Genomic DNA, 27,449 nt, shown 5'->3' with positions numbered 1-27,449 from the left:
AAATTCTGCTTTTAAATCAAATTCAAAGCAAACCAAATTTAAATTAAATTTCTAAAAATACATAAAAAAATAAAAGTAAATACTAAAAAAAAGAAAGGCCAACAAATTTTGCTGCGAGAAATTTAAAATTCAATTTGAAGCTTTTTATGCTGCGTTGTTTTTTTTTTTCTTTTATTTTTTTTTTCCTTTTTGGCATAAAGCTCCACGCCCCGACGGCTGTCGATGCTCGTGTTGTTGTTGTTTGCTGACAGTGCAGCAGCTATAACAACAACAACAACCGTAAACAACAACAAGCGCAGCAAGAACGACAAAAACAGCAACAACAACAGCAACTGATAGAGACATTACAACAAATTGTAGAACAGCATCAACTAATAAACATCATTTAAATGGATAATCTGTGAGGCTTACGGCATTTCATTAAAATGGATTTACGCCAATGCCGTTGCACTGAGCTGCATTTGTGCATGGGATTATCGATTGTAATGCACAGTCATCAAACAATACAACAACATCAACAAAGCCGCCACAACAACAACAACAAACATTGAGTTTTGGCCTAGCCGACAAAGCAACAAAAAAAAAAAAAAAAAACGAATAGAAAAGAAGAAAGCAGAAAAGCAGAGTTCTTGTGTGTCTTATGAAACAATTGAAGAGCCGGGCCAAGCCATCAACAGCAACAGCAGCAGCAGAGGCAGCAGCAGCACAATACTATCAACAGCAACAACAACGACAACAATAGCAATAACAACAAAACCCATCAACAACAGCCAGAAAATCGCATCACATATTTGAACGGCATACGCAAAAGTAAGTGAAATTGAATCAAGTTAAGTGTGAACTGATGTGAAGCGAGACGTTTTAGGGCATGCAAAAGAGTGAGAGAGAGGGGGTGAGAGAGAGAGAGAGAGAGAGAGAGTGAGACCGAGAGCGTCTGTGTGTGTGTGCAAGGGGATCAGGTGTGTAAGCAGGTGTGGCAGCTAAAGCGGGGACGGACAACAGTCGTGTGCTTCGTGCACTCAAGTGTTTAAGTGGCAAAAACGCGGTCTCAGTCACAATCGCAATGCTCGCGTAATTATTCAGCGTGTGTGCGAGTGTGTGTGTGTGGGTGTGTGTGTGGTGAATCTAGGTCAGCGGAAGTTGCCCACCAGCAACCAGGCACAACAGCAACAACAACAACAACAACAACAACAACTCACTTATAAAGGTGTCAAAGCAATGCGTCTACCGCTTTTGCTGATTAACGCCTCACTCAGTCAGCCAGCGCAGTTTTGCCGATAATCGCCGCGCAAAATAATGTTGCCTACCTATCAGGGCACACGCGTCGCATGCTGTGTGCGGTGCGCGCATTAAAAAAATATTGCCTACATTTGGGGGCGCGCGCTTCGCAAATCATTTTGCCCACAGATTGGAGGGCGGCCATTGCAGAATAATGTCATCTACCTTGGAGCACTATGCCACTCAGCCAAGCGCACGCACGCAATGTCACCTGTACAGTAAAGCACACGCACATGTCACACTTTAATACACATTATATGAAATTGCAATTTTCATTAAAATTATGTTGGCAATTTCGTAATTAGTTATTTTATGTGCCAAAAAGAGCAATGCCACCTGTACAGTAAATAGCCATAGATGTGACAGTTTTATGAAATATAAATATCTATATAGACATAAGTATGTATATAAACATATTGTTGGTTTACGAATTATACTAAATATTAGTCTATTAATATAGTAAGACTTAGTAAATATAAATACTTGTTGACAAGTTACTTGCGATTTATTTTATTTACATATTTTATAAAATTATTAATACTGTATATACATGGTAAACTACAGAATTCATTACATGGACATATTTCTAGAAAGGTCTATTGGGCAAACACTTTGGTTTCTTTGTAGCTATCTTAAAAATATTGAAATTTCAATATATTTTACTTTTACCTAAATGTTTTTAATATTTTAAAAAGGCTTAATTTAGCTCAGTTTTAGTTCGGCACAATATCAATATAAGTAGAGTTGAATTTTGAAGTATATTTAATTATTTATGTGCAATGGAACTTAAGGCCAATTGGCATCATTAAATGTTTCAATTATTGGGCTTTTACTGTATTGCCTGCTACACGTGCGTGCCTTTTGGAAGGGTCTTTCTGTATATGTGTCTGTGTGTGTGTGTCTCTTTATGTGCCTATCTGTATCTACCTCGCACACACACACACACACACAGACGCACACAAGCGCGCAATGAGCGTGTCGCTACGCAACTGATTCGACAGCCGCCGCCTCATGAGGCTGTGGAAAAACATTTTCTTTTTTTTCCTTTCTTTATTTTTTCATAAGCAATCGCTTGCTGAAGTTTATAACAAGACGATTGCGGTATGTGTTTGTGTGTGCGTGTGTATGTGTGTGAGTGCCTGGGGGTGGAGGGAGGTTAAAGCTATAAAACGAAACGTCAAACAAAATGACCTTGCTGAACGAGAGTAAAAGAGAGAAGTGAAGAGTTAGACAGAGAGAGAGAGAGAGGGACAGAGATAGAGATGAAGATACACGAAAAAAGGAGACAAAAACAAATACGTATATAAGAAATAGAATCTAATTATTTATTTATTTGTTGCCACAAACGTCAGTTGAACTAAAGCTTAAAAGCTTCCAAATCAACACTAAAATAGAAAACTGGCAATCAAATCAGAACTATTTAAGGATAAAATGAAATTGGTCTTAGCTAACGGTTGACCTTAAGATAAAATAGAACGACATGACAAGCAGACAAGCAACCTGAAAACAAGCAAAAAAAAAACAAAAACCAAGAAAAGAAAAAAATAAGAGAACACAGTATATCAATTTCGTCTTATCGAATTTTAATGCAAATACTGAATGGACTAAAATATAATGGAAGGGAATATATAACTATGTATGTGGATAAATATATTATAAATATATGAGCAAAGATTATATTTATATGATGGATATACATACGCTATAATATAATATATAGATGATAAAAGAAAAGTCAAATGAGAATGTGAATGAATTTTTTAGAATGGACTAATGGAGATATAGCAAGGAATATACTTAATTGTATTGTATATGATTCTCTACTATACTGTCATTTATTTAATATGTAGTCTCTATCAATCCACTATTCCTATAATACATTTTAAAAATGTTTATAAATTTAGTCACATTCTCTTTTTAATTGGATATATAATACACATATTCGCAACTGTTCTATTATATTGCTGAGTAAGAACTTATATAATTAATGAGAGTAAAAACTTTCTTACATTTCTTATTATATTCTCAACAATTCCCTTACACCCCATTGGCTCAAAAAGAAAAAAAAGTTTCAATCAACTTATGAAAGAATTCAGTCTGCAAAGTAAACATAGGGTTAAAGTATGAAAAGTTTGTTAAAAGCCAATTGAAATCTGATACACACAAGGTCATGCACTCCAAAAGTAATCAACGATTGTCACAGCTGTCATTTGCCAGCTATCTATATATAAGTTTGCTAAATTATAGCCCTGAGTACTGTTGACAGGCGTGTTAAAGCATTTCGCTAAAAGCGAGCGCAAAAATAGTTATAGCCATTGGAACTGAAACGTAGCAATCTGATTGCATTAAATTTAGCTGCAAAAACAACAATTAAATTTATTTTTGTGAAATTGCATGCTGAGCTGTGTCGAGCGGTTTGGCATTCTGATTACACAATCTTATGGCAATACACAGGATGGCAACATGAATAAAGAAATACATTTATAGGGCAAGACATATACGCGAATGATTAAGAGTCAATTAAGTAGATACAGTAATTTGAAGTTGTATAAAGTTGTTTAAGTTATTATATTATTATATTCAAAAAAAAAAAAAAAACTCTCATTCTATTGATTACAGTTAACTATAATTATATACACAATAATTGTTACATATGTAAATACATAAATATTATATGATATTATATTATGTATTTGCCTGTGCCTTACCTCTAGGCCTTCACTTACACGGAAATTACATACATATACAAATTACTTTCTCCTGTACTTTTCGTTTATAATAGGTAACGTTTACTATCCGAATTTAGCCCTTATGTAGCATTGCCTGTGTACTGAAATAAATGAGCTGTCTTAAATAATATAAGAGCAATCGATTGTATAATTAAATTCAAATGATTAAAGGGAGGTCAACAAACTAACATTGGTGAATAACAATGATTTGCATACCAGAGCTGTGTATAATAGTCCTACTTAAAGCGCATATAGCGTGTCTTTAAAGTTAAATAAAATAGAATATAATATGATATAAAAGTTGTAAAATAAAATTATAATAAATTGTAGTAGTAAACACATATAAATATAAAGAAAAATAAGTAAAATACAAAAACATACATGAGCAATATTTGTACCCCGCTAAATAGAAAATCGCGATAAATCGAGAAAAATTCGATCCCCCTGAAAGAAATTCGTTCTCAATAATTCTCGATGATTTTAATATCTGTGTCATTTCGAATTATCAATAATCTACTGTATATCATTGGCAACAACTAAAAAATCCTCTACCCATGTATAAGTGATATCTAATATCACTATCTAATATATATAAAATACCTTTAACAACACAAAAAAAAAAACAAATTGAAATAACACTCTCAAACTCTGACCGGGACGCGTGATGCGCACCCCTAAAATTGACAAGGAATCTGTTAAGCGCAAAACGAAAAATATGAAATAGTCGAAAAATCTGAGATGCCCACACCTTAGAATCAGGGTGTGTGAGTGCGTGTGCGGGTGTATGTGTGCCAAAAACGAGAAATTGCTTGCGTTAGCTGTAAACATAGCCGAGGCGAGTCATAAAAAAAAAAAAAAAAAAAAAAAAAAACGAGAAAAAAGAACCAAAAACAAAACAAAAGTGCTGGACACATAAAATGTCGCTTGAGGCACGTTTCGGTTTCCCATTTCCACATTTCTATATTTCAACATTTCCACATTTCTATATTTCGACATTTTCCGTTAGCGAGTTTGCCCATTTGCTCAGTTTTGCGCATTTGAGGTATTTTTCGCGTTCCATTGTCCATTGTGTTTGACTTTGTATTTGTGAATTTGTGATTTGTAATCAGATTGTGGACATTGAACGAATTCGTTGTTTGACTTTTGCAGGATATGACAAGTGATGGTGCTGTTACGTTTTGGATATTTTTGCTTTGTTTGATCGGAACGCCGCAGCTGAAGGGCAGCGAGGCGGGCAGGCCGGATGAGCTGCATATTGGCGGCATATTTCCAATTGCCGGCAAAGGAGGATGGCAGGGTGGGCAGGCGTGCATGCCGGCCGCAAGACTGGCATTGGATGATGTCAACAAGGAGCCAAATCTTCTGCCCGGCTTCAAGCTCATCCTGCACAGCAATGACAGCGAGGTGAGTTCAAACACAAATACCCACACATACACACGCATACAAACACATATATATATATATATATATACATATATATGTATGCTATTTACTATGATAAGTTGGCAACCAATACCCTGGTATGTATAGCTGCGTCTAGTTTCGACCCCTTGGGTCTCACTTATTTTGTTTCGTTTTTGCGTTTTGTTTTTGCGACCGTTTTGCCTCGCATTGTCGTTGCCAGGGGTTGAGCTGCTACGCTTGTCCAGGGGGGGCTGCGGATAGCAGTGGCATTCATTAGCATATTTCTCTAGGGGCCACGCACACACCGAGTGTAGCGTTTTATTATGCTTTTGTTATATTGCGCATAAAGGGTATTTGACGTAAGTGTTCTTCAAATCAATTTCAACGCAATTTCGTACAACTTTTATTGTCATTCATTCAATATGCACTACGATTTGGGCCATCTAATCAAATCTATTTGATATATGCATACGTACGACTTAGTATTCTGACTGTAGCTTTCTGCAGCTGTTGAAGCTCTCCAAATCATTTATGTTTTGTTTAGCTCCGAGGGTTGTTTTGGTCTAGAATTAGCATATATTCAATGTAATTAAATATATCTTAACTTATAGTATATGTGGTTTAACTTTTACTGTAAAATATAGCAAAAAGGGAACATTTAAAAATTGTTTACTGCATCGAAAAATTCTTTGAACATATGTATACCATTTTTGTTTTTTAAAGTGTGTTAAAAAACTTATTTATTATAAATTATAAATAATTGTTATTAATGCTTAGTATGCTTATGCTTAAAATGAATAGCTTTAAAATAAAACATAAACATTTTATTTATTTATTTATTTATATAATAACAAAAAATTCTCTTTAATTCATAAACAAGATGAAAATTTACCTTAATATTCTTAAGCATTCATATTAATTTATAAATTTCAATTATTCTTATATTATTATTATAATCAATTTCTTCCTTTAATTTAAGAAATAAATAGCATATAAATTAGTTTTTATATAAAAAATTCTTTTTAATGAATTTATCAAATTTCCACCATTTGCATAATTATTTTAATGTTCATACGGCTTCTATTTTAATACATAAGAAATTAAATATTTTACCAACGTATTTTTTACAAAAAAAATTTATCTTTTTAATTTTGTGTGTGTGTTTTTTTTTTTCAATTCCCATAATAACTATTGGCGAATATGATTTGCAGAACACAGAAAAAAATACTCGAGTCTGTGTGTGTGTATATAGTTAAATATATTTACTCGCATAACTGTCATGTGTCATAATTAATGGCTGGTTGTTGTCGCGCAGGCTAGCACGAAAAGTTATCAATGCGAGCATTTATGCTTATGAATGGAGGCAGAGAAAGTAAAAGTGAAATGGAAGGACACACACAGTTTTGTACAGTTACAGATGTTTAGCTATATATATATATATATAGTAGTAGCAGTTACAGTTACATTTACAGTTACAGTCACTGTTGGCTGTACTACATGGGATGCCTATTTATAGGCGTAGCTCATTAGTTTTAAGTGAGCGAAAGCTTACCGAAAACTTGTTTTGAGTTTTGAATGAGGTCACTTTGGCGCGCTCGTCTCATCATTTCAGTTTCAGTTTGAGTTTATTTTTATTTTTATTTTTATTCAAGGCTGGCAGACAAACCTGACTATATATACACTATATAATGTATACTATATATGCATATATCTTTATACATATATATGTATTTGTAGATGGGAGTATGTTAAGTGCTGCTTGAATTGAGTTCAGTTTGGTTTCGCTTCGCTGGGCATTGCAACTGAAAGGGCTTTTACTATATATATATATATATATATATATATACATATACATACATATATATGAATATATTTGCTCACTCTGTGACTGTGTGTCACAGCAGCTTTGGCAAACAGCTTCCGTTAAATGCTGCATAATTAGTTCGCATCTCTGCGCTATCTACGTGCCATCACCACCAACAGCAGCAGCAGTAGCACCACCACCACTACCAGCAGTAGCAGCATTATTATCATCATCAGCATCATTATGATGATCATCTTTAGCATCCGTAGGCGACAAGCAAGCAAAGGTCGCACGCAATGCCTTTGCCTTTGCCTTTTGCTTGACCTACTTTGATGTGTGAATTGTCCCGAGGAACGCGCGCGCTCACACACCGAAATGATTAAACAAGTGCGCTCATAATGCGGTGAGCCCTACGGATTTATATGCACATATACATACACATATATATATGTACATAACATATACTCTGGTAAATGCTCTCGGTATGCCACGTACAGGATAATAATAAAAAAAAAAAAAAAAAAAAAAAGAGAATAAGAAAGGGAAAGGCAGGCAACACAATGCGACTGGACACGAAGCCAAACCAATTACAAAGGTTGTTTACACGCAAAGTCAAGTTAAACAAAAGCATTCATTAAAAGCATGAATTTAATGAATCATCATTATCATTTCATCATCAGCGTCGTCATCGTGCAACAAATGCAAATGTATGCATGCTTTATGAGCACCTCTAACAGTTGGCTATTCAACCAAATACATCAATTATTCATTTTATCTAATGAATAGATAAATAAACACGCTTCAACTCCAAATATGAGCAGCAACAAATTATCGAAATAAAAGAGTTGATGATTGAATATCACGAAAAGGGACGAGCCGTAAATTTGTGAAAATTTAAATATCCCTATTAGCATAAATAGAAATTCCCTCGGAAGTAACTGTTGACTGTTTCTCTGAGAAAAGTTTAGAGAACAATCGATTGCTTCAACTGTTCAACGTGTTTGCACGTAATCGGACCTTCTGGGTTTTCTCCGAGCTCAAGGAAGAAAAATGTGAATGTATTGGTACATACCAATACATAGGCGTGTAGCGCGCGTGAAAGCTCATCCCGTTCCGTTTGTGCAGTGAATGTGAATACCTCACTGAATCTCATTAAGCGATCATCAATCGTATCGCTCTCTAAATGATGTTCGTCAAAATGAGCGCCACACGAATAGCTCAACTCAAAGCGCTCAACAGAAGATAAAAGAAGGAACCCAAGGCTCCTGCTCAGAGCGAGAGTGATTGATTAAGATTATTTCCGTTGATTTTGCAAGAATAAAACAGTTAGCCATTATTTGTGGGCTATGGTATTTATAGAGACCCAGGGACGTCATCAAGCGTAAAATTTTTTTTATACGTACTTTTTACTTTTACATTTGAATATTTATATATCTCATCTGAACGAATGCTCAACATAAATATCACGTATACGCATAAAGGGCTCTTGGATTAAATTTCTCATTCTGAAATGTAAATTAACGAATTAATATATAGAAGCTAACAAACATGCTAATTATAAAATTAGACGAATCTATGTTTACCTTTAAACAAAAATACTCACACAAATAAATAAATTGATTGTTAGCTTTATAGATCATTATTTAATGTAAATATTGTATGTTAACTCGCTTTTAGAAGTAGTTTTATCAAATTATTTATAAATCATTTTTAAAGGAAAATAGTCGTTTTATTTATATATACATAACATAAAATAAACTAATCTTTTAATCATTATGTTCATACAATATTTTTCGTTGATAATAATTTCTCTCTATTATTCATGATATTTTACTTTGATATATTCAAATATACAGCAACAAAAGACCAAAAATAAAATTAAAATAAATTATTTAAACATATGAAGTACGTAAATTTTCTTTGCAGAATAAATTATTGCTGTTACGTGTGTAACAAATAAATAATAAATGCGAATTCTCATAAATTCAAAATGAAAAGTCAGTCATATTAAAAAAAATAAAAATAAAGGATAGAATTACAAAATTACTTCAAGTGAAGCTATGAAGTGACATTTTCCCACAGCTCTGCAGCTTTTAAATATTTAACTAAGTTAAAAAAGAGATACAGACGAAAAAGAAATAGAAAAAGGAAACATCAATCAATTTTATTTAATTTAGCATAGAGCCTGCCCGCCAGCTGGGCTTGAGGTATATTCAATAGACTGCATCGAATATTCTTCACTTTTAAATTTATTTATTTGATTTCGTGCATTATGTAAACTTGCATTGAAGCCTGACTCGTTTGTTGGCAGCTGACAAACTGGGTCATGCCCTTTGCCAAATGCCATTTGTAGACATGTGTAATTGACTCGCTCACTCTCACTCTCCCTTTCTTCCTTGCTTTCGCCCTCTCTATCTCACTTGTTCTGTCTATCTTATTTGTGCAGTGCGAACCGGGTTTGGGCGCCAGTGTGATGTACAATCTATTATATAATAAGCCGCAAAAGCTGATGCTCTTGGCGGGCTGCAGCACTGTCTGCACCACCGTTGCGGAGGCGGCCAAAATGTGGAATCTAATTGTGGTAAGCCAATTGAATATAGCATATATAAAAACTGTACTGTAGTGTAGTATATATATATATATATATACATACATACATCTGCTTGCACTTTAGCTCTGTTATGGCGCTTCAAGTCCTGCTTTATCCGATCGCAAACGTTTTCCAACACTGTTTCGCACCCATCCCTCGGCCACGGTGCACAATCCAACGCGCATCAAACTGATGAAAAAATTCGGCTGGTCACGCGTTGCCATTCTACAGCAAGCCGAAGAGGTATTCATATCGGTAAGTAAAACCCATATACATATATTTAACGATGAATAATATAGATATTGATTGACTTTTCTAGACCGTGGAGGATCTTGAGAATCGCTGCATGGAAGCTGGCGTCGAAATCGTAACTAGACAATCATTTCTATCCGATCCAACAGACGCCGTACGCAATTTAAGACGCCAGGATGCCCGCATCATTGTGGGCCTCTTCTATGTGGTGGCAGCAAGACGTGTTCTCTGCGAGATGTACAAGCAGCAGCTCTACGGGCGTGCTCATGTCTGGTTCTTTATAGGTAAGCTGAGCATACACTCCAGAGAGCATGAGCATTCACACTTCATTCATAGACGATTTAAAGTGAATGTCACTGGATAATCTCAAAACGTGCAACGTGCATTTTATCATATGTAAGAGAGCTTCTTTCAATTACATTCCAGTTCAGATTTACTTGACAATTGGAGAATGGCTTCCATAACTGTTTTGTTATCTATGAAAGCCTTCTTATTTACTTGAGAGTACACGCAATTAATTATATATACCTAATATCAAGTTAGCTTGTCTTTTTAAAGAGTTTTTACTCTCTCTTCTAAGAGCAGAATAAAGTAAATCTCCTTTCCAGCTTTATACATATATAATATGTCATAATTCTTGCCCTTAACATTCTCCCATCAACATAATATATGTATTGATATAATTGATTACAATAGTACATGCCAATATATAAGCTCTTGTCAAATTTTATCGCAAAATTTTTGAAAACTTGACACCCAAATTGAGGTAATGTCATATGTATAATAGCGATAAACCAATAATCGAGTAATTCCGTTAATAAATCCAAAAACAACATTTATAATTAATTAGAACACGTCAAAGTGCCAGTAAAGTTTGACAGCTACATGTGAATAGGCAATTCAATATATAATTAATAAATAAGTATATTTTCAATCTAGGCTGGTATGAGGACAACTGGTATGAGGCAAATCTGGAGAATGAGGGCATCACGTGCACAGTGGAGCAAATGCGCATTGCTGCCGAGGGACATCTGACAACCGAGGCTTTAATGTGGAATCAAAACAATCAGACAACAATATCGGGCATGACCGCTGAAGAGTTTCGGTAAATTCTATTCAAATATTAATAATAATAAAAATCAAACTACATTCTTAATCATTTTTTCAATATCAACTAGACATCGACTGAATCATGCGCTAATCGAGGAAGGCTACGACATAAATCACGATCGCTATCCGGAGGGCTATCAGGAGGCACCGCTGGCCTATGATGCTGTCTGGAGTGTGGCATTGGCCTTCAACAAGACAATGGAACGCTTAACAACCAGAAAGAAATCGTTGCGAGATTTTACGTATACAGACAAGGAAATCGCCGACGATATATATTCGGCAATGAATTCAACACAGTTCTTGGGCGTTTCTGTAAGCTATTTAAATATATAATTTAAAATATCTATATAAAAATCTAAATATTATATGATTTTCGTTAGGGCGTGGTGGCATTCAGCTCTCAGGGCGATCGAATTGCGCTCACACAAATCGAGCAGATGGTGAATGGAAAATACGAGAAGTTAGGCTATTACGATACACAGCTGGACAATCTAACTTGGCTAAATACGGAGCAATGGATAGGCGGCAAGGTAAACTAAATAGGCTATGATTCAATAAACTAAAACTAGAACACAAACAAACATAAAACAAGAGACTTGAGAAATGGATAACGAAGAAAAAGACATAGATAAAGATAAAGACAAAGATAAAGATCAAAATCAAGATAAAGGTAAAGAAGAATATGAAGATGAAACGGTTGAAGAACTTAACGTTAAAATAGGCCCTACGATTAGAGAATCTGATGATGAAACCTCTCAAAGACTCCCACACAAAACAATATCAGATACTTTAACTATGCCCATCGCCCATCCGAGACCTCAAAATATTGGCATTCGGATATCTTCTGTCAAGTCGTCTCGTTATTCTGATGCGTCAAGACCGACATTTTTATACAATCGAATAACGGAAAGTAGCAGTAATAGCGATACCAACATAAATTTATCGATAATACCTTCTATGTTTACCGGTTCCACGGTCTCGAGGACAATCGATGGGGATAGCGAACACAGCTTGCAACACCGAGGTATAGTGCGTTTGCCGCCGGAACACAAATCATACGAAATTGATGGAAGCCCCCGAAAACTATATCCCAATTGTGAATATCATTTTCCACACACCAAGCACTTGTCACGAAAGCTCTTTTATGACGGCAAGCGTAATTTGTGCTTTTCGCGTAGACCAAAATCTTGGATCTATTCGTTGATTTACGTATTGGTCTTTATGTTTTTCGTTATTTACGTCGACCGCGTGATTTTCCGTCGATTTGTGCTTAATTATAATATGATTGCGCCAGAGCTCAAAATAAGACAGCCATATTTGAGCTTTGCACCGATCGGAGCGAAACAAACTTATCGTCTCATCGAATATGATTTATCGAATTACACAAGTGTAATTCGCAAGCGCCAGCAGTTGCAAGAGTTTCTGGATAGGCATGGTCGTTCGCAAGGGGCAATCCGACGATTTGGACCTTGCCAGAAGGAGTATCATTTTGGCTACAACAGCTTAAGTCCGTGCGTATTCATAAAAATGAATCGTTTACTTCGCTTCACAGCACAGCCCTATAAGACGCCAGAAGACATAAGTCCAGCCGCTATTGTGTCGAAAGATTATGAAAAGCTTATGTATTTTGTTTGGAATGCAACCGAGACGCAGAAGCGAATAAATTATATTTGGTTAACATGTGATTCCGAACCGATCACGCAACTTAAATTCCATCCGAGACCGGCATTTGATGCGAGATATGTGTGTGTGAAGAGATTTAAGGGTATCAAAACGACAGGCAGGGACCTCGAATACATTAGCAAACTTAGTATGAATCGTTTGATAGCAATCAAATTGAACAACTTGAAATTGAATGTAAAACATCAGTTTACTTGCAAAATCTGGGCAAATAATATAAAGAATAATCAGCCCGGTTTGGGGCAAGTAACGTTTTTTGTGCTACCCAGAACCCGGGGAAATGTCAAAAATATTCATTATCATGAAGGGCTATAAAAACAAAAATGAGATATATGTTAAATATTATATGAAAATCCAAATATATTCTGAGACCAACTTTGCTTTCTCCACACTTTAGTATAAACTTCTTACTTTCCGACTTTTATAGGTGCCTCAGGATCGCACAATTGTTACCCATGTCCTAAGAACGGTCTCATTGCCGCTATTTGTTTGCATGTGCACCATCTCCTGTTGCGGCATCTTTGTGGCCTTTGCTCTGATCATCTTTAATATATGGAATAAGCATAGAAGGTATTTATATGGGTGTAAGGTGTGTTATTCTACAGTATGTATTATATCTGCCAACTTTACAGAGTAATACAATCCTCGCATCCAGTTTGCAATACGATCATGCTATTTGGCGTTATCATCTGCCTTATATCAGTCATATTACTGGGCATGGACGGACGCTTTGTCAGTCCGGATGAATATCCTAAGGTAGTGTTCTATGAAATAGATATACCCTTATATATATAGACTAATTTTCTATACCTTTGTTCAGATCTGTCAAGCTCGTGCTTGGCTATTATCCACCGGTTTTACATTAGCATACGGTGCTATGTTCAGCAAAGTCTGGCGTGTGCATCGATTTACAACAAAAGCAAAAACTGACCCAAAGGTAACGCTATTCAAAAACCAAATTCTAATAAATCTGATTATTTACATATATTATATTCTTCTGTTCTTCAGAAAAAAGTGGAACCTTGGAAGCTATACACCATGGTTTCGGGGCTCTTATCAATAGATTTAGTAATATTATTGTGTTGGCAGATCTTTGATCCGCTGCAGCGTATACTTGAAACATTCCCACTCGAAGATCCAGTATCTACAACTGATGATATTAAAATACGTCCAGAGCTTGAGCATTGCGAAAGTGAACGCAATTCTATGTGGTTAGGTAAGTACTTGAATATCTATTTCAAATTCGTTTTAATTAATCGTCCACTTACTTTTTGCAGGACTTGTTTATGGCGTTAAGGGTCTTATATTGGTATTTGGTCTGTTCTTGGCCTATGAGACACGTTCGATCAAAGTGAAACAGATAAATGACTCACGCTATGTGGGCATGAGCATCTATAATGTGGTCGTGCTCTGCCTGATTACAGCGCCAGTTGGCATGGTCATTGCATCGCAGCAGGACGCATCATTCGCCTTTGTTGCACTAGCTGTGATATTCTGTTGTTTCCTAAGCATGCTGCTGATATTTGTGCCAAAGGTATTGCGGGATAAGCATGTAGAATAATTAGAAATTCACGCTTTATTGCATGTATATATTAATTTTCAGGTCATTGAGGTCATACGACATCCAAAAGATAAAGCCGAATCCAAGTATAATCCAGACTCGGCCATATCCAAAGAGGATGAGGAACGCTATCAAAAACTAGTAACCGAAAACGAGGAACTACAACGATTGATAACACAGGTAAAAATACAGCAATTTTTAGAAATAATAATTCCCATACTATTTCTATATTCAGAAAGAGGAAAAGATACGAGTATTACGGCAACGGCTTGTCGAGCGGGACGTGAATACGAAGGGCACAGAACTGAATGGGGCATCTGGTCCCGGAATCGGAGCTGGCGGTGCCAATGGTAACGGTAACGGTAACGGCAATGGCGGCACAGCAACAACCTCGCTGGCAATCCAGCCACTGGCTACAAACATCATCAGCACAGCTGCCTCAGCGCATCCCACGCCCGCAGCCACACTCGCAATCACACAAGGTGAGTGAACAATTAAAAATCTAACTAGCTGCATCTGTAGCAGTAGTGGCTTTAAATACATATGTTTTCATTACTTTCTACATTAGAAATTTTGGCCATTTTTGCGGGCATTGAGAAAATCGATTGAATATTTAGCAATTGGAATTGACAGGTTATTTCCATTTATTTGTATTAAGCACAAACTCACCCAACTACCAATTGGTGCATTTAAATGTTGGAAATTTATTGCAGATTTACTATTATTTTTTGCGAAAAACTGAAACTCACACTTTTTAACAAATAACGGTGCTTGTTGCTTAACAGAGCGGCAAGCTAACATGACACTGCTAAAGCGCCCACTGTTAAAAGACACAATCGTGTGAAACACCAGTGATCGTCTCTTTGCCACTCACTGTGCACTGTTAAAAGCTCTCGCTTTAGAAGCTATCGATATATCGTTGTGTAACATCGCTCGCTATCGCAATCGTTATTATTTAAAGTGTCCATTAAAAATGTAATGAGCATATATTTATAATTAATAAATCTCTTTCTCTCTTACAGATACTCATGAGCACCGTACATGAAAAAACTTGTCAATTTCCTTTGCGTGATAGGTGAATTATACAAATGAAAAATTGAGGAAGCTAAATGATAACTTAATATATGTGTATGTAACTTAATGAACTTTGTATCAACTTTAAGCTGAGCTAAATATATATATGTATACATAAATATATATTCAGAGAATTGGTAGCAGCAATTTTGTAGAATAATTGAAATATGTATTGTACCTTAAACGTGTTTAGCAAGTACTTAAATCGAAATATACTTCTAAATTACAACAATTAATTAATTAACGACATTAGAATGTGAACTAAGCAAAATTGTTAGGCTTTAAAGTTGAACACAAACCACAAACATAGTCAAGTCATTTAACTAGAAAGAAAAATAAAACAAAACAAATGCAAAATAATTCTAAGCGAAATCATGTTAAAGTTAATGTAATTTTTAAATGAAAACAAATTGTTGTGTTAGTACATATGTTTCTTGTATAACGAGTAATTTACCCCATGAACCTTTTTTGCTCAGTGCACTGTCTCCTAGAGCTACAAACACACACGTCCACATGCACACATACACCCATGCACACACACATATACATACATAGAACATGCATTGGATTTTCCCAAGGCGGCCTTTTCCCATATTTCATTATTTTATGTTTGTGTGAAGGACTTACAGTCCTGGACTCCTATAGACTCCAGTACCCAAATACTATCACAAAGTTTTGGCCTATGAAACTCGTAGTCGTAAGTTAGTGTTAGTATTTATTGTATAGAGCTGGTGTGTGTACGTGTGTGTATAAATATTTTTCGTTGTTTCCTTTATTTTGGGGGCCTGTCCAAAAGAATTCTTGTACTGTTAATTATTATTGCACGCGAAGTAAAATGTTTTTAAAATAGCTTAAATTTTCTGTCTGAGTCGTAAGTAGCACAAAAGTAAAAAGAGCATAGCAAATCTTAGATCATTAAAAATATAGTCTAATCTAGTGTAGTATCAGCATATATTTATATAGATAAATATATGTCTGGGGGCGGGTTTATGTGCTCAAGCAACATTTTCAATTGTATTTAGTTTTATTTACATAGAGAAATTATGATTGGGGCAATCTAAAAAGCAAAAAGGAAAATTTTCGAACATACTGTAAGTTCTAAAATTGCATTTATACAAAGTATATACATATATGACTATATGTGTATATAAATATAAATATATACATATATATATGTATGCATATACAGAAAGCAAATAAATTGGAAAATATATGAGTGCGTCGTTATTAAAATAGGAATTGACATTATATAAAATCGTAAAGCAAACGAAAACTGAAAACTATTGAAGAAAATTCTCAAAAAATAGAAATATATTATATATACATATAAAAATAAAATTAAATGGAACCTTTTTTAAATGCAATCACTCTAATCCATCACAAGAAGTGCTATAAAAAATTAAAAAAAAAAAAAAGCCATCACATAGACAACATCAAATTCCTACGAAATGAAAGACTTTAAAATCTAAGCCGTTAATGAAATAACACTATACACACACATACACATATAGTAAATATATACTAATGCAAACATTCATGATTTACCATGAGTAAGAGTAATTTTCACCTTGCAAAAATGACATCGTCGATAGTCAAAAAAAAAAAAATTTTATTAAATAAGGACATTTAATTGTTAAGGATCGTTGGAATTTGTAGTTTAATTGATTATAATTCATTTACATACATATAGGGAATGGTGTTAGGGTAGTCGTAAAATAAAATATGTATATTGTATATAGCGTATTAAGCGAAACAAAAACCACAACCAGAAAACTAAGCGACAAATGCAAGTTTTACTCAACAAAAAAATCTCAAATGTTAAAAATTTCATGTTCAGTTCTTTGCTTTTCCGTCTCAAAAACACACAGATAAAAAAGTTAATAACTAACTTTAGCAAAGCTAATCGTTGTAAAAAAAAAAAGAAAAACAAAAATAATCCAAAATTTCAAATAAATTAAAGAAAATAAAAAAAAAAATAAGATAAAGAAAATTACAATTGTAGCAATATGAAGCAAAGAAAACTCGGTATGTTCTTATGAAAGTAACATTAACGAATTAATTTAAAGTCTTATTAACGGAATATGAGAATTTTACTGAATAAACAAACAAAAAACAGAATGAAAAAAATATTTCCATTGACTGACAAATTGGATGATCTATCAAAATCTTTTTTCTTTTTATGAAAATATTAACAAAAATATTTGATTTTAAACAGAATTTATATACAATTTATATTTACTTTGAACGTGCATTAATCCTTTCAGTTAATTTATTAAGTTATGCAATCAGCGGTCGTGCCAACAGGTATGATAATTATTTGCTTTATTTATTAATAACTTATCGTGTTTGAAGAAATATTATAATGTTTTTTTTTTTTTTTTTTTAATAATTTAAATACGCTGAATTTAATAATTCAAGAGGCGGGGAGGAAGCGAATACCATTCAAGTTAAAGCTGCAGATAAAGTTAGCTTTGTTTCAGCTAAAATTAAAAATTTATATTTTTTATAATTTTCCCTGGCTCTTTAGTTTGAAATAGCTAGGCTAGCTCTGATGCTGCGAGGCAACGCAATCGCTTATTCGTTTACTTTTATCCGTAGTTTTCCAGATGTTCAGCTGGATTGTCACAATTCTCTGAGAACTTGTTTCGACTGTAAACTAGTTTAAAATTGTATTCAGTTCGATAACAGCCGATGCCCGGTAGCTTCTGACCCGATATGAATTAACAACCAGTTGCATTACAAATCAGTGCAGTTGGCTTACAGATATTTCACTCTTATTTTTGCTTTTATCGCTCCATTACATTTATTTTTACCATACCTTTATTCCCTTCCGCCAATGCTAATTTGGTTGGCCCACCCACTGAAGAGTCCGACAGGCAACGGCAACGGCAACGGCAGCTGTCGTCAAGCTTGCAAGATATTTATGTCGTGTGTGCGAGAGCTTTGCGAAAGCTTTTTCAGTTTTCGCTCAGCATATTAAGCTCGGAACAGCGCTCAAGCAATACAGTAAGCGCGCTCAGCTCAAACGTTACGGTGGTTCAGCGATTTTAAGATAAAGATTCTCAAGTCCAAATCGAATATTTTCGAAACCTAAAAGCTAAGAAAAAAAAAGGCAAGTCATGTTTACACTTAGGCTGCTGGCTCTGTGCTTTATCAGCTGGCTGGGCGTTAATGCCAAGCTGGAGGAACGGTTCTCGTGGAAGCAGCTGACCTTCGATTGGCCCAACGCCGAGGCCGAGGCGGAGGCCAAGCAGAGCGGCCACTACATTGCAGAGAACAATTTGCCACTTGGCGTGGAGCGCTGGGAAAACAAAATCTTTGTCACTGTGCCAAGGTAGGTGACCAAACAAAAAATATAACCAAAAAAAATTTGCGGCTATTAAGCACACTGTGTACTTTTTTTTATATGTGTATATATTTTTTATTTTGAAAGCGGGGGATTGCGAAAAACCAATTGAGATTGACTCAAAAACCGGTTACTTTTTTTGCTGTTGTTTTTGTCTTTAGCTCTTTTTTAGTTTACAGCTATTTGCATTTTAGATTACTGTTATGCAAATATGACAATAACTTGATTTATGCCTAAGCTAAATGTTTGAAACGAATTGGTAACATATATACTGCCTGGGTATATATATTTTGATATTTGTCTATGTGAAATTGCTCATCAAACTTGGTGTGACGTCATCATAGCTCGGTGATTTACCTACATCTATCAAAACAAAGAATTCATTAGTATATGCTATGAAAAATGACTTCTATAAAAATAAAAATATAATTATAATAACAACATAGTTAATTTTAGCAAAAAGGAAGTTATAAAAAAAAACTAAATTAAATTAAACAAACAACTAGAAATTCGTTAGCAAATTGAATTTTAATTTAACTGATTCATAATATCTCTCTGTCTCTTTCTCTTTTTCTCTTCCTTGCTCTGTCGCGCAGATGGAAGGCCGGTGTTGCAGCCACCTTAAACTACATTGATCTCTCGACAACCGAGAAATCACCAAAGCTACGTCCCTATCCCAGCTGGGAGGCCAATAAGTTGCCCATCGATGTGCAGCCACAAGAGCAGAAGACGCCATCTGGCGGACGTTTGGATGCGGAAAAGGCGCAGGATGTTGGCGTTCAATTGCAGAACAATGCAACAATCATTTCCACTTTCCGCATAAGCGTTGATGTCTGCGATCGCCTCTGGGTGCTGGACACTGGCCTGGCCGATATCTTGGGCAATCCCAAGCAAATTACACCCAGCTCGATATTGGTATTCGATCTGAAGACAGATCAGCTGCTGCGTCGCTTTGCCATACCCGCCGATCAGAGCAAGGAGGACACATTCTTTGCCAATATTGTAAGCCAACTCAGGCTAGACCTTTACTTAAATAATAACTTTGATATTCTTTGTTCTAGATTGTGGACGTGGACCGTGAGCAGTGCGAGGATGCGTATGCCTATGTTCCAGATTTGGGCGCATACGGCGTTATTGTCTATTCGCTCAGGGATGACAAATCGTATCGAGTGAAGCACAATTACTTCCACTTTGATCCGCTGCAGGGCGATTTCAATGTGGCCGGCGTCAACTTCCAATGGACCGATGGCGTCTTCGGCATGGCCATTGGGCCCTTGAATCCGGATCATACCAAGGACGTGTATTTCCATGCCCTGGCTAGCACCAAGGAGTTCAAGGTCTCCAATCGTGTGCTCCAAAACGAAAGTCATGTGAATGGCGGCGATTCGTATTATGATTTCAAGCTGATCGGTGATCGCGGCATGAACGGACAATCGACAGCCGAATCGTATGATAAGGAGACGGGCGTACTCTTCTACACGCAGGTGAACAAAGATGCCATCGCCTGCTGGAATGTGAAGCGTCCATATACGACCGACACGCAGGGACTAATCGAGTCCGATTCGCATACTTTGGTCTTTCCCAACGACCTGAAGGTGGACAACACTGGCAACCTCTGGGTGCTATCCGATCGCATGCCCACCTATCTGTACAAAGAGTTGGATCACAATGAAGTCAATTATCGTATAATGACGGGCAAGACGGCTGATCTTATCAAGGGTACACCATGTGAACTCTAATATTAATATATAATATAATCTATATAAATATTCTTCTATATTTCTTTTTGAAATGTATTTTTTAAATATAAAATTTCACTTAATAAAGTGTTCAAGTCTATCTGAATGCACTGTGCCCTAAGTTCTAAATATCAGATTTCAGCAAATTATCAGCCAGCTGCACCTTCTCGCCCGGCTTAAAGGCTGGCATGCCCAGATAGGGGCAAGTGGAGCATCTAAACGCATCGCCCAGATAACACTGCAAAAAAACGAAAAAAAAAAACTAGAAATTAGATTTTGCTTACGGACATATAAATAATATATGCATATGAAATATGTACCAAAACATTATTAAATAGTGTATTTGCTAAAGACTTAACGGATATTAAGTTCACAAAGTAAAATAATAAATACAATAATAAATAACCAATGTTATCTGAGGAATCTGATAAAAGCTTCGATATAAAAATAGATAAAAGAAATAAGTTTATTGAATGACAGCTGCTTGATTTGCTATATAGTCCTAGCTCGGATCAACTTAAATATAAACTAAATCAAGTTAATTTTAAATTCGCTTTGATCGATTTGGCTTTCGACTTCATAGAGAAATCATCAAAACGAATACGAAGCGCTGTGCACGTTCCGCTCTATTTAGCATCTAGTTAATTACCTAACATTGTGCATAGATCACTTTTCTCATTATAATTAATTATAATAAGCTGATCCATTGTTAAAATTAATTGCATAGAATTTAAATAATACCAAATATAAACAAAGAATTTATGCAATAACTAACAAAGCTTCTAGCTACTCTGCTATAGCGTACAAATAGCAATTCAATTACAAACACAAAAGATGAAAAGATTAAAGATCAGAGCATGAAAGCAGTAACAATATACAAAAGCAAAAATAAGCGCCAATTTCTCTCCTGTCACGACTTTCTAGAAACTATTTTGCACAATAATATAGGAAGCATTAGAAGCAAATAGAACACCTTTTAGTTATATAATCGTGAAAATGAGACCATAAGACAAACAGTCTAATGGAGCGAAAAACTAATGTATTTCTTAAAGCAAATCCAACTCGTATCGTAACCTAATCACAATGAGCCTGTCTAGGTTTCCAATTTCAAAAAAGTTATAATTTTCTAGAGCCACTACACTGATAGGGCTTGCTTTACTGGAGACATAAACACAAACATAAATACTGTACGTACATTTCCACAGCTGGACTTTGCATTCTCGGTTGCTGCTTTTGTTTTCTTCTCATCCTCCAGCTCTTCGGCCAAGCCGCAGGAACAATTCTTGCATGCTTTGCGTTTGCCTGTGGTGCTGCAAACACGCAATCCAGCTGGATCTGGCTTTTGTTTGTCCTCCTCATCGAGCAGTTCTTCCTCATCGATTAGCTCCTCATCATCGCCGCTTATCTTCCACACATTCATGCTGGGTGATTTCTTGGCGAACGATAGGCGAGCCGATGAGCCGGTCTCATAGCCAGGTTTCTCGGCTGTCAGAGTGTTGGCCGCAGCATCCTCGCTGCAATTGATGAAGCCTGATAGTTTGATTTCCTGCAACAAATTGGCAGCGGGTCCGATGTAAGCGAACAAGTGCAGTTTGCCGCTCGGTTTGAGCATGTGCAGTAGTTTTACGTAATTGTCGGTCAATTGGGCGCATTCAATTACAATCAGATCGAAACTCGAATTGGCGTAGGAGGCTAAAATGCATGCAATTGGCTATAAACATGCTGACTCACACCCAACATTGTTAACACTTACAAAACGACAGGCGATGCACGTTCTCAACAGCCACCTCGCCGCCGGTGGCCTCTTTCAGTGCCTGTACGCGTTTGTCCAACTCTCCGCTATCCGTCCATATGTAAAGTGATTTTTGTAGGCCTTTAAATTGTTCCATTGTTATGTAGTTGGTTCTTGACTTTTTATACAAATACAATTTTTAAGCGCACACAACGAACTCAGACTGCCAACTGCCCTGCTGACAGATTTAATACTGCCAACTCGTTCGAAAAAGTATTTTGTCAGTCACAACGAAACGAACCCATCTTAAATCAAAAAAGGAAGTTTTGAAGGAGCACAGATAACATTAAAATTAGTGTAGAATAAAATTAAATTAATATTTAATATTCTTAAATACCTTTTGACATAACTGCGATATTCATTTATTATGTCAAATTAAATTGACGTCACAAACTGCGGTCGGCGATAGATCATTCTGCAAACCATCGCTTATGCTGTATTCAGCTATCGATATATGCATCGATAAACATATCGATACGATAACAACAACCCTAGTTTGTTTGGTAGCTGCTGCTAGTGGGGTTTGGTTTCGTTTTTATTTATTATAAATCAGTTACCTGAGTTTAGTTGCACGTTTAAACAGCCGCCAGCCGCAACAAGCTTCAGTCATAGTCGTAGTCGCGCTCTTAACTTAACACATGTTAATTATGGCCAGGCGGGCATTCTAAAGTACAAAAGCAAAAAAAAAAATAACAAACCGCAACAACAACATCGAAAGCGAAACCGTGAGAAGCGACAGCTGCTGCTTGCTGCGTGTGCTGTGTGCCAGGATACAACAACCTGGACAAGAAAAAATAAAAACAGGAACACAAACAAAGTACAAGTGCAAGTGCAAGTAGTGCCAAAGTGTTAAACAAGTTGCCAAAATAAGAATTAAAACAAAAACTACAAAATAATCGAAAAGAAATACAAATAAATTGACTATTTAATCAGCATGTGTTTAAATGAAGAGCTACAGCCAATTTAATTTAAACGCCGTTGCCGCCGCACCGCCCGCCATTGTCTACGAGAACGCAGCCGTACCAGCAGCCGGCAGCAATAGCAACTCCGTGGACCATAGTCAGCTGCACAGCCACAGCCAGGATATGCCGCACTTTGGACTGGGCAGTGCGCCGCCGCCGCAACAGCAGCTACAAGTGCATCATCAACAACAGCAGCAGCAGCAGCAACAACAGCAACAACAGCAGCAACAACAACAACAGATGCAGCTATCCATGCTGCCGGTTGCTGTGCCAGGTCCATACCGGTCGCACATTGAGGAAAAGAAGCTGACGCGCGATGCCATGGAGAAATATATGCGCGAGCGCAACGACATGGTCATCGTCATATTGCATGCCAAGGTGGGTTCAAAACATATATTAGTAACTTTAATAGGTTGCCTTTCGCGAGAGGATAAGCATGCGTGTGTGACGTCACGAGTGTAAACAGTAAGAACAGTTGCGCTTTGATAGCTTTGATGAATGAAATGAAAATATGAATATGACACTTGATTAATGTGAACAAGTAGACTTTTTATTTATATCTATTTTTTTAATAAATTATTCATTTTCACTTAAAATATATATATAAAAAAAAAAAAATAAATAAAAAAAAATTATTAAAAAAATTAAATTCAATTAAATTATTTTCAATGCGCAAAATTTTTATTTGACAATAATCATTACAAATTATAAATTTCAATCAATCAATAAAATCAATAAAATAGATAATATGTATTAATGTTTTAAGTAGCCAATATTAACTGCTTATAATTAAAGAAAAAATAAATCCGATAAAAATAAACTAAATCAGTTAAAATTTTTTTTTTTTTTTTTTAATAATACTAGAATTAAAAGGTAACATACTATTCATGAACTTAAAAATAATAAACTAAATTATAGCAGTTGAATAAGGAAAACAACAATAATCTAACTTAAAATTTAAATCAGATAATTCTTATCTAAAATGAATCCTAAAAAGTAAAAAGTAAAAGTGATAGATATAATAATCTAATAGTCAATTTTAATTAGATTAGAAATTAGCATTGTTAGTAATTATAAATTTTATAAATATATTAACAGTAATAATTGAATTTTTTTTTTTTTTTAGATATGTGTATATTTTTTATATATTTTAATTTAGTCATGCACAGATTAGACAACAGATATAGGGCAGCTTTATATAAAATATATGTACATATGTACACATATTTATACATATCCATATATATTTACCGTGAGCTCCACTTGCCATTCCACAGCGAATTAGTGCTCCAGTCTGGGCATTTTTTTGCGGTTTAGCGCGGCTATCTTCAAGCGGCGTCGGCGTCGACATCGTCAGCGTCAGCGTCCGCCGTCCAGGCATCGCATCCTTCACAGTTGACTGCATCCAAATTAAGCAAACGGCGGCCACAATAAAATAATTGAAATTAATTATACGACAAATTTAACAGCTGCATTGCTGCGGTTACAATTTGTTACGATTTGTCTCTGTCGATAATCGAAGCGCTGATTATTATAATGATAATTATAATTTTTACATTGTACCTAATGTAATTAATTGATTTAATCCAATTTTTGCTTTTCGCACAGGTCGCACAAAAATCCTATGGCAATGAGAAGCGCTTCTTTTGCCCCCCACCGTGCATTTATCTGTTTGGCAGTGGCTGGCAGCGACGCTACCAGGAGATGCTGCAGCAGGGCGAGGGCGAGCAGGGGGCGCAGCTATGCGCGTTCATTGGCATTGGCAGCAGCGATCAGGATATGCAGCAGCTGGATCTCAATGGCAAACAGTATTGTGCGGCCAAGACGCTGTTCATATCCGATTCGGATAAGCGCAAACACTTCATGTTATCGGTGAAAATGTTCTATGGCAATGGCCACGACATTGGTGTGTTCAATTCGAAGCGCATCAAGGTCATCTCGAAGCCGTCCAAAAAGAAGCAATCATTGAAAAATGCCGATCTGTGCATAGCCAGCGGCACCAATGTCGCCCTCTTCAATCGCCTGCGCTCCCAAACTGTCTCCACGCGCTATCTGCATGTGGAGAATGGACACTTTCATGCCTCGTCGACGCAATGGGGCGCCTTCACGATACATCTGCTCGACGACAATGAGTCCGAGTCGGAGGAGTTTCAAGTGCGCGACGGCTATATCCACTATGGTGCGACAGTCAAACTGGTCTGCTCTGTCACGGGCATGGCGCTGCCTCGTCTAATCATACGCAAGGTGGACAAACAGATGGCGCTGCTGGAGGCCGATGATCCGGTATCGCAGCTGCATAAGTGCGCCTTCTATATGAAGGATACGGATCGAATGTATCTATGCCTGTCCCAGGAGAAGATCATACAGTTTCAGGCCACGCCGTGCCCCAAGGAGCCCAACAAAGAGATGATCAACGATGGCGCCTGCTGGACAATCATATCCACCGACAAAGCTGAATATCAATTCTACGAGGGCATGGGTCCAGTGGCGTAAGTGTTTCCACATTGCATATGATTGATGAGTTTTTGTAATTCATTTGCAATATCGGCTTAGATCTCCGGTTACGCCAGTGCCAATCGTTAATTCACTGAATTTAAATGGCGGCGGCGATGTGGCTATGCTGGAGCTGAGTGGCGACAATTTCACGCCGCATTTGCAGGTCTGGTTCGGAGATGTCGAGGCGGAGACCATGTATCGCTGCACAGAAACGTTGCTCTGTGTGGTGCCCGAAATCTCACAGTTTCGTGGCGAATGGCTTTGGGTGAGTGCAAAGGGCATACAAATCCTAAACTATTCTATATACTATAAACGATATATATACATATATTTCGACAGGTGCGACAGCCGACACAGGTGCCCATATCGCTGGTGCGCAATGATGGCATCATTTATGCCACTGGCCTGACGTTCACCTATACGCCGGAGCCGGGGCCGCGTTCGCATTGTAATCAGGCTGAGGATGTTATGCGTACGCGTCACAATAACAATAACATCACAGGCATCAGCAACAATAATAACAATAATAATAATAATAGCAACAGCAATAATAATAACAACAATAACAATAACAGCAACAATAGCAGCAATTCACCAGCCAGCGGCTCCAGCTTACAGCAGAGCATGCAGCAGCAAACGCATCAAACACTGCCCTCGATCTCGGCGGTGCAGTGGAACAGCCATGGGAGCGGCTTGTCTTGAGTGCGGCAGTATTTCTATTATTTGCAATTCCATCTACATTTATTTATGCCAAGTTATTTAAAGCTCTTCTAGCACACATTTCTACCTAGTTCTTAAGCAACACCCAACACATCTCTCTATCATTTATTTGTATTGCTTATTTTTTTCATTCTTTCTGAGAAAGCGATTGATTGTCCTGAATGCAAAACGAACAAACCGAATGAAAATCTATTTCAAGTTGACCAATATTTACATATTTTTTTGTAGTGCTAGCCGGTACCAATAGATGTATGTGTAAATGCTAAAGGAAATGAAATACTGAAAAACAATACCGAAAACATAACTGTACATAACATAACTCGAAAGAGCTCACTGACATGATGAATTGTAACTCTAGTTAAATATACATTTATATAATATACATATATATAAATAGTATATATATAGAAGATGTATGTGCTGGGCCTATGCGCTGTGCCCGAATGTTTGCGACATTTTAGTTTATAATAGATCTAGATATCGCAAACACTTAAGAATTGTTCACGCTTAATTCACTTAAGCTAAGCTCAACATAAGCCCAGCTCTAGACCAGAAATATATATGTATAGATTTATATACAAAGCATATAATTTTGTAAGATAACTGAAAATATGAAAGTTGTAAGCCTAAGAGAAACCCTAAATTTAAATAAATATAAAAAACAAACGAACAAACATCAACAATGGCAGTTGAAAAATTAGTTCAAAATTTGCAATGTTTAAACACATTTCATCTGCTCTATCTAGCAGAAGCCGAAAATGATGAAAGAGCAAAAGAGTTAGAAGACTTTACCCCCTGGAAGGTCCGCCCTCTACACTTGGTTAGGCGAATAGTCGATTTAAATCGGCTTGGGAAAATGTTGCCATGTCGTGTGAACATTTCTTTGTGTGCGACTTAAACAAAACAAGTGCA

The 27,449-nt window shown here is 36.3% G+C and overlaps 4 protein-coding genes across 4 annotated transcripts; 3 read left to right on the top strand and 1 right to left on the bottom strand.

Moving 5' to 3' along the window:
- Positions 1 to 5,156: 5,156 nt before the first annotated feature.
- On the top strand, positions 5,157 to 27,211 carry LOC6576350. The gene is made up of 23 exons (XM_002002305.4): positions 5,157 to 5,411; positions 9,662 to 9,796; positions 9,890 to 10,060; positions 10,125 to 10,341; positions 10,997 to 11,162; positions 11,236 to 11,479; positions 11,548 to 11,697; positions 13,275 to 13,417; positions 13,480 to 13,603; positions 13,668 to 13,784; positions 13,856 to 14,063; positions 14,125 to 14,381; positions 14,451 to 14,588; positions 14,644 to 14,890; positions 17,747 to 17,786; positions 18,640 to 18,816; positions 19,425 to 19,830; positions 19,890 to 20,501; positions 21,773 to 22,030; positions 23,310 to 23,699; positions 24,930 to 25,810; positions 25,875 to 26,082; positions 26,157 to 27,211. The coding sequence occupies exons 1-23, from the start codon at positions 5,160 to 5,162 to the stop codon at positions 26,517 to 26,519; spliced, it is 5,904 nt and encodes a 1,967-aa protein (XP_002002341.3). The 5' UTR covers positions 5,157 to 5,159; the 3' UTR covers positions 26,520 to 27,211.
- Positions 11,707 to 13,243, top strand: LOC26528206 (sodium/potassium-transporting ATPase subunit beta-1). Its single transcript, XM_015165135.3, has one exon. It carries the CDS (start codon positions 11,771 to 11,773, stop codon positions 13,160 to 13,162), a length of 1,392 nt encoding a protein of 463 aa, XP_015020621.1. The 5' UTR covers positions 11,707 to 11,770; the 3' UTR covers positions 13,163 to 13,243.
- On the top strand, positions 18,475 to 20,673 carry LOC6576349 (protein yellow). The gene is made up of 3 exons (XM_002002304.4): positions 18,475 to 18,816; positions 19,425 to 19,830; positions 19,890 to 20,673. The coding sequence occupies exons 1-3, from the start codon at positions 18,602 to 18,604 to the stop codon at positions 20,565 to 20,567; spliced, it is 1,299 nt and encodes a 432-aa protein (XP_002002340.1). The 5' UTR covers positions 18,475 to 18,601; the 3' UTR covers positions 20,568 to 20,673.
- On the bottom strand, positions 20,588 to 22,549 carry LOC6576348 (anamorsin homolog). The gene is made up of 3 exons (XM_002002303.4): positions 22,321 to 22,549; positions 21,763 to 22,259; positions 20,588 to 20,805 (listed from the first exon to the last, which is right to left on the bottom strand). Exons 1-3 carry the CDS (start codon positions 22,454 to 22,456, stop codon positions 20,692 to 20,694), a joined length of 747 nt encoding a protein of 248 aa, XP_002002339.1. The 5' UTR covers positions 22,457 to 22,549; the 3' UTR covers positions 20,588 to 20,691.
- Positions 27,212 to 27,449: the final 238 nt, after the last annotated feature.

This window comes from Drosophila mojavensis, unplaced genomic scaffold (assembly GCF_018153725.1).
Source record: "Drosophila mojavensis isolate 15081-1352.22 unplaced genomic scaffold, ASM1815372v1 contig_36, whole genome shotgun sequence".
NCBI lineage: Eukaryota > Metazoa > Arthropoda > Insecta > Diptera > Drosophilidae > Drosophila > Drosophila mojavensis.
The sequence above is the reverse complement of the archived record's forward strand: the minus strand, read 5'-3'. Positions and strand labels throughout refer to the sequence as shown.

What these genes read in the sequence shown, in the direction of transcription:
- LOC6576350 (XM_002002305.4), top strand. Translation starts at nt 5,160, where the DNA reads ATGACAAGTGATGGTGCTGTTACGTTTTGGATATTTTTGCTTTGTTTG. An exon ending in CCGAAGAGGTATTCATATCG is followed by an intron (nt 10,061 to 10,124) that starts GTAAGTAAAACC and finishes TGACTTTTCTAG; the next exon opens with ACCGTGGAGGATCTTGAGAA. An exon ending in AAGCAAAAACTGACCCAAAG is followed by an intron (nt 13,785 to 13,855) that starts GTAACGCTATTC and finishes TCTGTTCTTCAG; the next exon opens with AAAAAAGTGGAACCTTGGAA.
- LOC6576349 (XM_002002304.4), top strand. Translation starts at nt 18,602, where the DNA reads ATGTTTACACTTAGGCTGCTGGCTCTGTGCTTTATCAGCTGGCTGGGC. An exon ending in ATCTTTGTCACTGTGCCAAG is followed by an intron (nt 18,817 to 19,424) that starts GTAGGTGACCAA and finishes TCTGTCGCGCAG; the next exon opens with ATGGAAGGCCGGTGTTGCAG. An exon ending in ACACATTCTTTGCCAATATT is followed by an intron (nt 19,831 to 19,889) that starts GTAAGCCAACTC and finishes TCTTTGTTCTAG; the next exon opens with ATTGTGGACGTGGACCGTGA.
- LOC26528206 (XM_015165135.3), top strand. Translation starts at nt 11,771, where the DNA reads ATGGATAACGAAGAAAAAGACATAGATAAAGATAAAGACAAAGATAAA.
- LOC6576348 (XM_002002303.4), bottom strand. Translation starts at nt 22,456, where the DNA reads ATGGAACAATTTAAAGGCCTACAAAAATCACTTTACATATGGACGGAT. An exon ending in CGTGCATCGCCTGTCGTTTT is followed by an intron (nt 22,260 to 22,320) that starts GTAAGTGTTAAC and finishes CATGCATTTTAG; the next exon opens with CCTCCTACGCCAATTCGAGT. An exon ending in CAAAGTCCAGCTGTGGAAAT is followed by an intron (nt 20,806 to 21,762) that starts GTACGTACAGTA and finishes GTTTTTTTGCAG; the next exon opens with TGTTATCTGGGCGATGCGTT.